The 14,506-nt window shown below is 43.4% G+C and overlaps 1 protein-coding gene across 3 annotated transcripts in view; it reads left to right on the top strand.

The window, feature by feature from the left end:
• The window catches only part of LOC138755104 (protein disulfide-isomerase TMX3-like), a 174,791-nt gene that overhangs the window by 59,224 nt on the left and 101,061 nt on the right, over window positions 1-14,506 (top strand). For all 3 annotated transcript variants that reach the window (XM_069920405.1, XM_069920406.1, XM_069920407.1), the window contains 3 exons: window positions 5,645-5,725; window positions 7,939-8,038; window positions 11,749-11,826. In XM_069920405.1, the coding sequence (XP_069776506.1) occupies window positions 5,645-5,725; window positions 7,939-8,038; window positions 11,749-11,826 (259 nt within the window). The remainder of the gene's footprint in view (window positions 1-5,644; window positions 5,726-7,938; window positions 8,039-11,748; window positions 11,827-14,506) is intronic.

Below are 14,506 nucleotides of genomic sequence, written 5' to 3' on the forward strand. Positions count from 1 at the left end.
TGTAGAAGTGTTTGAGGAGGATGAGGGTGGGGGCGATGCAACATATTGGCTTCATTCCTGGCATTGTATTGTTGGAGTGAAAGATCTGCTGGATCATTAGTTTACAAGTTATGATGGAGTACAATACTGATGTTGCTGTACCATGGTGCTTCTCATGCCCAATTTTAGCCTGCAGGAATTTATTTTAATCTTTTCCACTCACCTTATTAATAGTACCACACCACTTCTGGTGGTTGGTCTGAGAACTGTGCATTAGATCTGTCAGTATTATCAAGAGTTGATACATCTGCCTTTGTGGTGTCATTAAACCATTTCTGAACAATCACAATTTTCCACCTTATATTTCATCTGGTGTGTTCTTCAAACTCAGATTTTTTCCAACAAGGCTTTTTTTCTTGCAGTGCCACCAGACTTGAAAATGTTACATTTTAGTATCTCAGGCAAGTCATTAAGGCAGATCGTGAATAGCTAGGGCCTACGTATTGATTAATCTGACATTCCATGTCATAGACTACCAACTTGAGAAGAATCCATTCATTCCACTTTCATAATAAAACACTAATTTCCTTCAAATCAAAGTTTAGCCATGGGCACTTGCATGGGTCCCAGCTATGCCTGCCTTTTCATTAGCTTGGTTGAACAGCCTTTGTTTGGTATGTACTCCATCAATATTGTGTCCCCCTCCCCACCCACCAAACTCTTCCTTTGTTATAGTGATGACTGCATTAGGGTTGCTTCTTCTGCACTTGTGCAGTACTCGTCAATTTTATAAACTTTGCTACTAACCTCTACCCACTTTGAAAAATTTTTTAAAAATTTCTGACACTTCTCTCCCTCTACATCACACATGTCAAACACTGGCCCGCGATATAATTATATTTGGCCCGCAAGATCATTTCAAAAATGTATTAGAGGTGGCCCGCCCTGCAGCGAGAGCCGATGCTGTTTTTTGGTAATGTCACCCCCACCATCCTCCCCCTTCATTGCACATCCTTCCCCATTGTAACACGAGAAGTCTGTCGATGTCATCAGACAGCAAGCCGGTTGGAAGGCTCCCCGCACAACCAGTCACTTCTCCCACCTGTCGAGCAGTGCGGCGGATTGGCGAGCGCCTGTGATTTCCTGTCGGCGCGACGGGCATGGCAGGCTGCGCACGGCCCCCGGGCAGCGCGAGCCCCGCGCGACTGGCACCGGACGGCCCTTCCACAGCGCGAGCGCACTTCTCCCGGTCGCCACGGCCTTCAGCGCTTGCACCCGCGCGGACCCCAGGGACGGCTGGTTCGGCCCTGCACGTGAAGAGAGAGATGGTGGCTGTCCGCAAAGGCTGATCGGCAGCGCGCTGGGCCTGAGTGGGTGGGTAAGCAGGGGTGGGCAGAGGGTGTAGGTGAGGCGTAATGGGCAGGGGAAGTTATGGTGGTGCGAGGGGCAGTTAGAGGGAGGGATGAGTAGAAGGAGGGGTGGATAGGGAAGAGGTAAAAGGGGAGGGACAGGGCGAGTAGGGGAGGGTTGATTAGAGGGTGAGAGACGGGTAGAGGGAGGAACAGGTTGAGGGGAGAGGCAGTAGAGGGGCGTGTATAGGATGGGATGGGTAGAGGCAGAGCGAGTGGAGTGAGGGGTGAGTAGAGGTTGGGTAAAGGACTGGTCAGGTAGAGGGATGGTGGGTCGAGGGTGAATAGAGGCCTAGAGCCTGAGGAGTGAGCAGGAAATGCTGAGTCCTGATGCAGGCCAAAATGGACACAGCCTGTGAATGCTGACTACATCTCCACAGGGACCAAATAGGTTTCCCTCAGATCAAGCAAAGGGTGAACTTGAGCTACCTACTCCTGACCTGTAAAATTATCCTCCTAAAGTTATATCCTAAAGTTTAACATTACATATGTTGAAAGAAGAGAAAACATGCAGATGTTGTTGAAAATGTTCAATAAATATTTAGTTCGGCCCTCGACTTAGTCCAAGTTTTTAATTTTGGCCCTCCATGAATTTGAGTTTGACACCCCTGCTCTACATCTCTGTCTCCTGAGGTGGGGGGGGGAGGAGAGGGTGGGGAGGAGGGAGGTGGGGAGAGACTATTTATACTCTGGTCAATAGAGCCATCGAGTTTAATGTTTAATTTATATACATAGCACAGTAACAGACCCTTTCACCAATTGACCTAAACCCACCCCCCACCCCCGTACATTTTGAAGGGTGGGTGGAAACGGAGGACCCAGGGAAAACCCACGCAGACACGATGACAAACGTACAAATCCTCACAGGCAGCACGGGATTTGAACCCCGGTCCTGATGGCTGGCGCTGTAACAGTGTTGCGCTAACCGCTATACTAACATTCTTCTGCTCCTTCTATCTCTTGCATTTTTTTCGGGAGCTCTTCTCTTACTATCCCCTCCCCCAAAACAAACCCGGATAGGATTTCTAATATCTTTGCCTTTCACTCTACCCGCCTCAGCATTCGGTGCATCATCCTTTGTCATTTCTGTCAGCTATAGCTGGACCCCACCATCACTCTCATCTTCCCCTCCTGCTCCTTTCCACCTTCCTCCGTGACTCCCTTGTCCACCATGCATCTTTTGGTGAACCCTGCAACTGCAGGAAGTGCCACTTGCTCTTGCGCCTCCTTCGTCACTGCCATCCAGGCACCTAAATAGCCCTTCCACATGCACCTCCTCAAACCTGTTCACTGCACCTGATGATACCTCCTCTACATTGGTGAAGCCAAGCACACCCTTGGCGACAGTTTCACCATCCGAAAATCCCCATTACATGCTTTTTCAGCTCCTCCTCCTCCTCCCACAGTAACCAATCTGTCCTGAGCCTTTTTCATTGCCAGAGTGTGGCTCAACATAGAGGGTCAACACCTGTATTGTGCCTGGGCATTCTACAACCTAATGGTATGAGAATAGAATTTTCTAATTTCAAGTACTGAGACCTCCCTCTTCTTCCACTGCACTTCTGTTTTCCTTTCTTCCCCCCCCCCCCCACCTCGCTTTTTTTCCTTTTCAACCCATTCTATTTTTTTGTCCCCATCCACCCCCATTCATTCTATCCTCTGGTTCAATTCCCCCTCCATACTCATCTCTCTTCTGGATTCTTCTGCTCTTTCTATTCCCCATCACTCTTCAGTTCCATCTGGTTTCCTTTATACTACCATATTCATGTGGACCTCTCCCGGAGCCAATACATTGAGGCAACTGTGAAGAAGGTGCACCAATGCCTCGACTTTCTAATGAGTCTGAGGAGATTAGGCACGTCGTTGAATTGTCTTATCCACAGGTGGACCATGGGAAGTAAACTGGCATTCCAGATTATGATGCAACCAAAAACTCTGGAAAGTAGGCTCCAACCTCCCATCTGTTTTGAAAACATTTATGTGAGGCGCTGCCTCTAGAAGGTAGCCAGTATTATGGAGGACCTCCAGTACCCTGGTCACAACTTCTCTCTGCCTCCTTCAGACAGAAGGTATAGAAGCCTGAGACCAGTTTCTTTTCCATTGCTCTCAGGCCCTTGAACCTTGTTACACTAATCAAGAACTGTTCTGACACCACAAAAGCACTATTGCAGCCATTTTATATTTTCACTAGGATATTGTGAACATATTCCATCTTTTTTTTGTATTTATTGTGTCTTTTAAATTCAGTTATGTATACTTTTTTTCCTCAAAATACCTGTTCGGCAGCAGCAAGTAGGAATTTCAGTGCATATGTGCATTGTACGTTGTCATTATCAGTTTCCAACACTGGCAGGTTGTCTTCTAATCATCTACTTCACCCTGTATGGTTCATCTTCATGTACCTGACCCCTTTGCTCTTCTTGCCTCTCCCTCCTTTTGTGTGGTATCTGCCAATCTATTGCCTCTGCCTGTCATGTTTCTCCTCTCCCTCCTCACCAGTCCCAAAAGATTTCTGTCCTTTCACTCTTTCTCTTCACATCTCCAGTCTTGAGAAAGCGTCTTGGCCCAAAACCTCGACCGTGCTTTTTCTCTCTCTCTCTCTCTCTCACTAAGGCTGCTCAACCTGCTAATTTCCTCCAGCTTGTTCAGCTCCAGGTTTAACACTTGGCCATCTCCCCGTGTGCCTCCAGGGAAACAAACTATACAGTGTAAACAAGATAAAAGAGTTAGAAATTCCATCAGGGAAAAGTGTTGACCAAATCTCTCTCCCATCTTATTCGCCATTATCCTTCAGAGAAAGAAATCTGTCATCCTTGACTGACCTCCATATAACTCTGGACCCACCAGTGTGATTGACTCTTAATAGACTGCTCCTTGGTTCAGGAAAATTAGAGATAGTCGAGTAAATCCTGGCATATTCCATGAACATAAATATATCAGACTTTCATATGTCATAAATTTGACCAATATGCTGTCTTTCACAACTATGACATCCCTAAGTGTGGGACACCTTTTATATGAGTAAGTATTTCAATAAGTACTGTCTTTGTCAGAACACTCATGCATTACGGGCAGATATAATTGAAGGCAACCTGCTTATTATAATTATAAAATGTAATGATCTTAGATTCAAGCCATTTTTAAAAATTTGTCCATATTTTGAAGCAGACTGTCTTTTTTCTAAAAGAAAATGCATCAGTGACCAGCAAATTTTGCTTTGGTTGCAAAATGTAGGTGCAAATTTTTTGGAATAATTTGTCTTGCATCATGTGGAGCCTTAACCACCATCTTCGAGCAAATTAAGTAATTTTGAGCAATATAAAAAATGAAAGAGGACTGATAGAACATGACTAAAGACATGGAGCATCTTTTCCATCATCCAGCAATACCAGGTTGTCAAAGAAGTGAGTGGGGAAAAAAAAACAATTTATCATATCCTAATAGCAGTACATATGATGAATTCATTGTATGGTATTGATAACCCTGTGCTTTTGCATCTAGATTCTTCATCCTGTGAAGTTTGCCCAACTGTTGTTCAGATTTCAGATTTATTGTTAGAGTACATGTATGACATCACATACAACCCTGAGATTCTTTTTTCTGCGGGTGAGGCAGAATTACCACTAATTTGTAGTGCAAGAAAAAACTGTACACAGAGTATACATGTAAACAATAATGAATGTCAACAAACTGTGCAATACAGAGAGAATTTAAAAATAAATAAAGGGCACAAGTAAGAGTCCTTAAATGGAGGGGCAGCAGCTGTTCCTGAACCTGGTGGTGTGAGTCTTGTGGCACCTTTACCTCTTTTGTGATGGCAGCACCGAATGTGTACTGGGTGCTGCCGATCCTTGATGGTTGCTGCTGGTCTCTGACAGCAGTGTTCCCTGTAGATGTTCTTGATAGTGGGGAGGGTTTTGCTATTAATATCCTGGGATCCGTCCACTGCTTTTTGCAGGACTTTATGCTCAGGGGTATTGGTGTCCCATACCAGACCGTGATGCAGCTGATCCGCACACTTTGCACCACACATCTGTAGAAATTTGCCAGAGTTTCTGGTGTCACACCCAATATCTCCAACCTCTTCACGACACCATTAGTGTGTTTGGTCCAGGAAAGATCTCTGAGATAGTAACTCCCAAGAACTTAAATTTGCTCGCCCTCTCCACCTCTGATTTTCCCCTAATGATCACTGGATTGTATACCTTTAGCTTTCACTCACCTGCATTTAATCAAGATGTGATTTTTATTTACAGATTGAAGGGCGATCTCGCATATAATTATAGAGGATCTCGCACCAAAGAGGATATAATTGAATTTGCTAACAGGGTGTCCGGGTGAGTAAAATTACTCTCTTTTTGAAATCTCGGGTGAATCGTAACATATTTGTTTTGACTCATTTAAAACTGCACTCTGGTCTTGCATCAGAAGGTTGAGATTTCATCTCCCTCACAGCACAAACATTTGAGGTATACTCTAGTGAAAGATTAAATGAATGCTGGCTTATCAAATGCTCAACAGGTGCCTTGTTTGCCCCCTCAGATTTTGTAATACTGATATGAAGTAAAGTAAAATTTCACCCCTTGTCTTTGTTGTGTATTCTATCATTATTTTATAGTATTCTCTAGATTAACAAATGGGTGGTTGTTGAGATTTGTAAATATTTTGTTTCTAAAATTTGTGTGCTGTCGTACTTAATTGACAGTGCTTTGTGATGCTTGCAGAGTGAAAGGTGTTCAGTATTTTCTTTGTAAATCATTCTTCATGTCATTAATTTCATGCATTGAGACGCATTGACTAAGGTCTCTATACTAATTCATTTAGTTGTACAGGCAGTCCCTCAGGTTACGAATGAATTCTGCTTTTAAGTCTGTCTTTAGGCCATTTCATGCCAGGCCTCTACCTGGAGGCCGGCTACAAGCACAGAGGAAAACCTTAAAACTTACCTTTCATAGGGCAGCCATAAAAGGCTGTTCCAGCATCGCATTCATGTTGAGCAGCGCCTCATAGCGCTCTCTGAATCAGATGGATGTGGGGGCGACTGGTGCCGTAGTGCCACCCTTCATAAATACGTAGCAGAGCAATGGCCGTCTTCCCTACCCATAATCCCCCACATCGCTGGAACCGCTCTATGTTACCCAGAACAGTTCCAGCTGCATGGGGGATTATGGGTAGGGAAGACTGCCATTGCTCTGTCGTGTTTTAAGCCACAGAGAGCAGCCCCGAAGGCCGAAGTGGCCTGGTGAGGCTGTCATAGCTTGTACCAGCTGCCCCTGACAGTTCCTACTGGGTCCTGCTACCCCAATGGCTCCCACTGCCCTGTTGGATCCCGTCTGCTGTCCCTGCCCTGAGGGAGTCATGGAAGGAGTGGGGAGATGGGTCACGGGCTGACGGCGTCATCAGCCCACCCCTAATCAGCTGCTTGCAGCGGCTGTACATTCAAGCCAGGTGCACTCCGCCGAAGGGTTGAATTCGGTGCCTCGGAGCCAGCCACAGCGCATTCAGAAAGGTAAGTCTCCTTACTTTTGCCAGAACCTCTGCCTTTACAGTCGGGCATTTTTCTTGCTTGAAAGGGCCTTCTAAGTTGAATTTGTAGGTAAGTCAGAACAGGTACATATGGTTCTTATTTAGTGTTTTTAACATCAGTTAGTCAAATGTTTAAAGTATATATTTTACCTTTCTATGCAAAAAAAGAAGCAGAAATAAAAGATCATAATTAAAAATTAACACTTACTCTTGTTCCATCGATATCTTGCATACCGGAAGGGGCATTTGTGAGGTAACATTATGCACGAATTGGGGCAAAATTATGCGCATGTGTGAATTGGGGGAGCAGCCAGTTCGTAAGTGAGAGTTGTCTGTAAGTCGGACATTCGTAACACGGGGACTGCCTGTAATTCGTCCCAGAGCAATCATATCAGCTTCATATTCATAGTCTTCTTAACTCAAATCATAAACTTGGGAACCTAATCATAAAAATTTAGTAATGAAGTAATGGCTGCTATTTCCTTTAACCTATTTGATTCTGTTCAGTTTAGAATAAAATGTTGATGATTCCCAATCTAATTTGGGAAAAAAACTATGCTTTGGCATCTAGTGCAATGGATAACTTCTCTCCCGCATGCCTTGGTCCCTTTTCCTGCATGTTCTTGAATCTTTCTTGGTTGATTGAAAAAGTATAACTTTTTTTTTAAAGTGGATTGTAGTATGAATTGCTATAACATCCAATGGTCCTGAAAATGTATCAGTCCAGAACCAGCAAAATCCCAAGGAACATGATTAATATGATTTTACTTTATTTTGGTTTTGTAGATTGTCCAACTTAAATTTGCAGGTCTGGACTTTAGAATGGCCATGACCATTTTTGGTTGTTTTCAAATAGAGGAAAGGAAATGTAAACCAATAGAATAATGCCAGTATCAGGCAAGATTGCAGAGTTCATCCATCAATCCTATCCAAGTAAGATGTGGACATGTAGAACCAGCAATAAGTATTTATTTGAACTAGTAAATTATAACTGACATCATTTTCCATTTGTTTTTATTAACAGGCCTCTTGTGAGATCACTTCCCTCTCAACAGCTCTTTGACCATTGGCAAAAGAGGCATCCAGTTTTCTTCATTTATGTTGGTGGTGAATCTCCACTGAAGGTATGAAAATGTGTGTCTTTATTTTAAACCAAGAATTGATTTGATAACCTTTTCCTTATATCCTGCTATCATTTTGGAAAGTTTTGAGGAATATAAATGCAAATTAACTTTCATCTCAGTTTACAGCCCTGGCCAATCCAGGGAAATTGTGATGATTTCCACCTCATGTCGCTGTGAGGGTTGGAAGCTTACTTACAGCAAGGATTCTAAATTGCTCAAGAGTATAAAAGCTTTTGTTACTTTTTTGGGAGCAAGCAGGGCGGCATTGTTAGCGCAACTCTGTTACAGCGCCACCGATAGGGACCAGGATTTGAATCCTGAGCTCTGAAAGGACTTTGAACATCCTCCCTGTGTCTACATGGGTTTTTCCTGGGGACTCCAGTTTCCTCCCACCATTCGAAACTTAGGTTAATTGGGTGTAATTGGGCAGCACGAGCTCGTGGGCTGAAAGGGCCGGTTACCATGCTGTGTGTGTCTAAAGTTTTAAAAATAATTTAAATTGAAATTTATGTCAGTTATAGGACAGGATGCCAGACCAGTCAGAGTAGTACACACTTTTACTCACACTGGTAAACTGAGTTATTTCATTCCCGTTAGGCTGCAGTCCTCTGTGGACATGCTTGTTGAATTAAAACCACAATGCCTTGATGGTTTTATGGCCAAGTTTGTGGCCATAAAGATAGGCGGAGGGATGGATAATGTTGAGGAAGCAAGAAGTCTGGAGTGGGACTTGAGCAGGTGAGGGGAATGGGGAAAAAAGTGGCAGATGGAGTACAGCATAAGGAAGTTGCAGTAATGGACTTTGGTAGAAGGAATAAAGCAGAAGACTATTTTCTAAATGGAGAGAGAAGTCAAAAAGCATAGGTCCAAAGGGATTTGGGAGTTCAAGTGCAGTTTCCCTAACTTCCAGGTTGAGTCTGTAGTAAGGAAGGTAAATGGAATGGAAGCAAATATGTAATGCTGAGGCTTTACAAAACATTGGTCAGAGCACATTTTGAAAATTGCTAGCCATTCTGGGCTCAGTAGGTAAGGAAGGATGTGCTCATGTTGAAGAGGGTGAGAGGAGGTTTTTATGAGAATGATTCTGAGGATGAGGGAGTAAATGTATGAGGAGTATTTGATGGTTATGGGCCTGTACTTGATGAAGTTAGGATGGGAGGGGACCTCGCTGAAACCTCGCAAATATTGAAACCAATGGATACAATGGACGTGGAGAAGATGTTGCCAGTCGTGGGAGAGTCGAAGACTGAGAGCACAGCTCTGAATAAAAGGAAGTCCCTTCAGAATAGAGATGAGAAACTACTTCAGCCAGAGGGTGTTGAGTCTGTGGAATTCATTGCAGAAGAAGGCTGAGGAGGCTGTAATTGAGCATATTCAAAGCAGTTTGATAGGTTCTTGATTAATAAAGATTGAAGATAAAGGAGGAGAATAGGGTTGAAAGGAAAATTCATTCGCCATGATTTGAAGAGCAGAGCAGATTGATGGGCCAAATGGCCTGATGGTGCTCCTACGTCTAATAGTCTTGTAAGATTAATGACCTTAAAAATTAACAACTTACTTGGGCAGCCTGATCATTTGGTAAAGATGAAATTATTTTGAGGAAATAGACAATTGGATAGTTAAGAAATATGCTATGGATAGGAATTTCAGAGCCTTTGATTGAGTGATTCTTGTATACTGAAAATAATCATAATATATCCATAAGAAACTGTAACTGCAAGAATAGAAATTTGGTGGAGCAATAAGGATGAATTTGGAAGGAATTGGAATGAATTGTAAGCAAAGGTCATTGATGATATGGAGGAATAAATTCAGTTTGCCAATCAAATTGGAGCTTGACATATGGTAACAATTTTCAGTTTTTAAATGGGAGTACAAATGTAAAGTAACAATAAATTTGTACGGCACCATGTAAGTTTACCAGATTTAGCCGGGAGTATAGGAAATAATGATTGACTGGATTCACTGAAGCAATTTCCATTGGAGCATCGAAGACCCAGTGGAGACTTGAAGTTGGTGGGGGTGGGGAATAATGAGGTCTTTGGAGCAAAGTCTTTCCAGAAGGCTGTCAGTGGGGTGGGGGAAAGGGCTGGGGAAGAGGTGAACTGCAGAGGGACTTGGGCAGGTGCTAAGGTGTTCAATAAATGTTATTTTGCATATTGGTCTGCTGTGTATAAGTTACATGACAGCAAGAACTGGCTGTGGCACAAACAGAAATTTTCAAGCAAAGTAAAAGACCATTAAGAGAAAATATATTTATCAGGGGTGGCCAACCTTTTAATTTTTTAATTTAACATACAGCGCAGCCCAGTAACAGGCCATTTCAGTCCAGGAGTCCGTGCTGCCCAATTAAACTACACCCCGGTACGTACTCTTGGGCCAAAATGGTCTGTTACTGTGCTGTATGTCTAAATTAATAATTTTAAGGTTGGCCACTTCTGGTTTAGATGATGTTCATTTGTTTGAACAGAGCCTATATGAACATTCTGGAATAACTATTGTCTCGTGCTGTAGATCTGTATGGTTCAATGTTCCTGCAGCACATTCAGTCACTCCTGTATTGTTTTAATATCACATTGCATTCCTTAATGAAATGTTAAAAAGACGACTTGATGAGCAGACTTTCCTGAGTGGAGGCTTGTGCTTGCACTCGCTTACTTTGGTCAAGTGTAATTCACATCCGAGAGCAAATTATCCAATGTTAAGTGTTAGAAACCTAGCCAGTGCCCCTCTGCCACGTCAAGATCAAGATTCCTTTGTCCACGTAATAGTACGAAACATGTAAGGAAGACAAACAGTCACCATCAGTGTTGCCCAGTGCCCCTTACAGTACAAGAGAAAGAAAAGCAAATGAGAGTCCCTTCAGAGTCACCTTGTGTCTGTGGATTCACCTCCAGCGCTCCCACAGTCTCTGCAGTCGCAAGGGCTCCTGTTCTATTCATCAGCAACCCGAGCTCCAGATCCAAACCTCCGACACGACAGGAAGCCTTCATTACCCGAGGATCTTCGGGGGCCCTTCTTGTCCTCAGCACCCTCTCGAATCCTGGCTCCGATACCTGTTTCCCATAAGCCAGTCTCCAGCAGCCCGTAGCCTGTGTAGGTCATCTGACCGCAAGTTGCCCACAGCCTGTGTGGCTTCCTCATCTGCTGAGGCCCTCACTGGCCCGCCGCCATGGTCACTGTCCTATAGGGTTGTCTCCTGTGCTTCATTTTCTCACTGGAGGATTTTCTTCCTGTTTCGCAGGCGCCACCTACTTGGGCACAGACCTTGCAGTTGCAGTATTTTAGTTTTAAAACATCATCGTTTCCTTAAACAGGCCATTTAACACCTGTATAGAGCCGCCAGCATTAGGACCAGTCAGTTGAACCCATTCAGAGCATCGCTGTGTCTGCGTTCTCCGCTCTCCCGAGTCCACACCAATGGTAGCGCTGCTATTACGCATCCCCGGCAGTGATTCCAGCGGCAGAGTTTGGGCTGTTAATTTCAAAGCTACTATGTACACATCAAATTCAAGAAAATTGCCATAATTTGTGCTGAGAAATGCAGGCAGTTCCAAATCATAAATATATCGAGCAATTATTAGTCAGTAAATCTGGAAAACATATTTATGTATTTTGTTAAATTGATTTTATTTTTGATTAAAGGAGAGATGGGGTAATAGAGAATTGTATTTAGTAATTTGGCATTCTTACAATTTTGCTCCCATCAGGAGAAGTTCTTTGAAGTGGCATCAGAAATGATTGTGCATACCTACTTCTTTTCTGCTTCAGAGGATGCTTTGCCACAGGTAAACTTCTCGAATTAATATTCTGGAGCTTTTTCATGTAAATTTTCTTTAATCTAAATGTCATTATGTAAGAGATGGTATGAGAGCAAAACCATTGTGACTCTTTCCCCTCAAAGCCTTTTGGATTATTTTGCAGATGATCAGTTTTTATTGTAATAACATTTTTCCACTTTCAAGTTTGATTTCCAGAAATTTTCAGATTGAAGTTTCATTTAATTTGTTATATACTTGCTAATATAAAGGTCTCTTTTCTCTTTGGCTTGGCTTCGCGGACGAAGATTTATGGAGGGGTAAAGTCCAGGTCAGCTGCAGGCTCGTTTGTGGCTGACAAGTCCGATGCGGGACAGGCAGACACGGTTGCAGCAGTTGCAAGGGAAAATTGGTTGGTTGGGGTTGGGTGTTGGGTTTTTCCTCCTTTGTCTTTTGACAGTGAGGTGGGCTCTGCGGTCTTCTTCAAAGGAGGTTGCTGCCCGCTGAACTGTGAGGCGCAAAGATGCACGGTTTGAGGCGATATCAGCCCACTGGCGGTGGTCAATGTGGCAGGCACCAAGAGATTTCTTTAGGCAGTCCTTGTACCTCTTTTCTTTGGTGCACCTCTGTCTTGGTGGCCAGTGGAGAGCTCGCCATATAACACGATCTTGGAAGGCGATGGTCCTCCATTCTGGAGACGTGACCTACCCAGCGCAGTTTGATCTTCAGCAGCGTGGATTCGATGCTGTCGGCCTCTGCCATCTCGAGTACTTCGATGTTGGTGATGAAGTCGCTCCAATGAATGTTGAGGATGGAGTGGAGACAACGCTGGTGGAAGCGTTCTAGGAGCCGTAGGTGATGCCGGTAAAGGACCCATGATTCAGAGCCGAACAGGAGTGTGGGTATGACAACGGCTCTGTATACGCTAATCTTTGTGAGGTTTTTCAGTTGGTTGTTTTTCCAGACTCTTTTGTGTAGTCTTCCAAAGATATAATATAAAGGTAATTAAATATAAAATTAATTGCATGAATGAATTGAAATCTAACTACTGTGTGGGGGAGGGGTGGTGGGTGGTGGAAGTTTCCTGTAATGGAGGTATTATTAGTAAGATGCTTCAGAGGATGGGATGTCACAGTACATAATTTGGCTCCCTCCTTTGGTCAAACTCAATAAACACAAGTAATGTCCTCAAATTGTAGCTACTGCTTGAAGGGAAACAAAATTCAAGAAATCAAACAGATTAAGTCGAGTTTTATAAAAGTCATTCTTTTTTTTACTGAATGATGACTAGTTCTTTATATAGATTAATCCCTCAACTAGTGAAATGATAGCCAGAGACTCCAAAAAGAAAATTGAGAAATCCAATGAACTTGAACCATAATTGAACTTCCTTTTCATTTTCGGAGTCCAGAGGACCCCAAAACCAGCAGCAATAGATATGCACCACCACACAGGGTTACTTAAACAAAAGTAGTTTTTAATTATATTTGAACAAGAAAACAGAATTAAACTTTAACTTATTACTTAACCTACTTACTTAACCTACCTAACCTACTTAAACCCCCCTCTAATACTAAGTGCAGGTGTGTGTAATGTATATTTAAGATTAGAAAAGTTCTTTGGCTCACAGTCCAATCTCACTGGTTGCAAGCAATTCTTGTACTGTGCACTGAAGTTGGCATTAACAAAGTTCACCAGTCTTTGGTGCTTAACAGGCAAATGGTTACCACTCAGGAGGGTTCTTGCTGGTTTTCAGAGAGAGATTCCTTTTGTTCCAGGACATCCATACCTGATTCCTTTCCAGTCAGTCTCACTGATGAAACTTGCCCCCTTCAGGATTCTCCAGATGATTCTCTTTCCTTCGGGTCACCTCAGACAGCTTAGTCTTCTCCTTTGACCAGACAGTCTTCCAAAAGTTTGCCGGCTTTGTCCTTCTAGAACTGATTTCTGTGTCTCTCCTCTCTGTTTCACTCCCTTCCTGAGAGCAAAACTGTTCTGTCTCTGCCTGTCTGCAAAAATCACATGCTCTCCCAGGCAAGCTGCTGCCATTGCTAATTTGTTGCATTTTTACAAAAAGCATTCTGCAAAAGTCCTGCAAATATTCTTATAGGATTATAATTGAAAGGCGCAATCACAGACAAAATCCTGGTGAATTCTTCTGCACATTCTCCACTGTAATCACATCTTCAATATGTGGCAAAGAGAATTGCACGTCATACTCTAATGCAATATAACTTCCCAACTTTTCTGTTCTCTGCCTTGGTTGTGCTCTACCAGCCTATCTGTTGCGAATTTCAGGGAGCTATGGAGTTGAATGTCAATCTCCCTCTTTTCATCAACATTCCTTGACACATACAGACTTCAGTTTAAACTATTGGCAACATGAGCTCAAGATCCAAACCTCTGATATGATTAAGAAGCCTCCAGTGCCCCAGGTCCTCATCTTGCCATCAGCATCCTCTTGAATTTCAGTTCTGATACCTGGTTCCCATGAGCTAATCTCGAGCAGCCTGTGTGGATCCTTTGACTGCAAGTCGCCTACATCCTGTGTAGGTCCTTCAGCCGCTGAAACCCTCGCTGATATGTTGCAGTGGTCTCCGTCCTGTAGGGTTGTGTCTTCTGTTTCTTCTTCTCAACAAGACGATGCTCTCCTCATTTCTGGTGCCCTGCACTTGCCACTGCTCCCCTGGAGTCTGTAATCCCTCGCAGT

Source organism: Narcine bancroftii, chromosome 2, assembly GCF_036971445.1.
Source record: "Narcine bancroftii isolate sNarBan1 chromosome 2, sNarBan1.hap1, whole genome shotgun sequence".
NCBI classification, from domain to species: Eukaryota; Metazoa; Chordata; class Chondrichthyes; order Torpediniformes; family Narcinidae; genus Narcine; species Narcine bancroftii.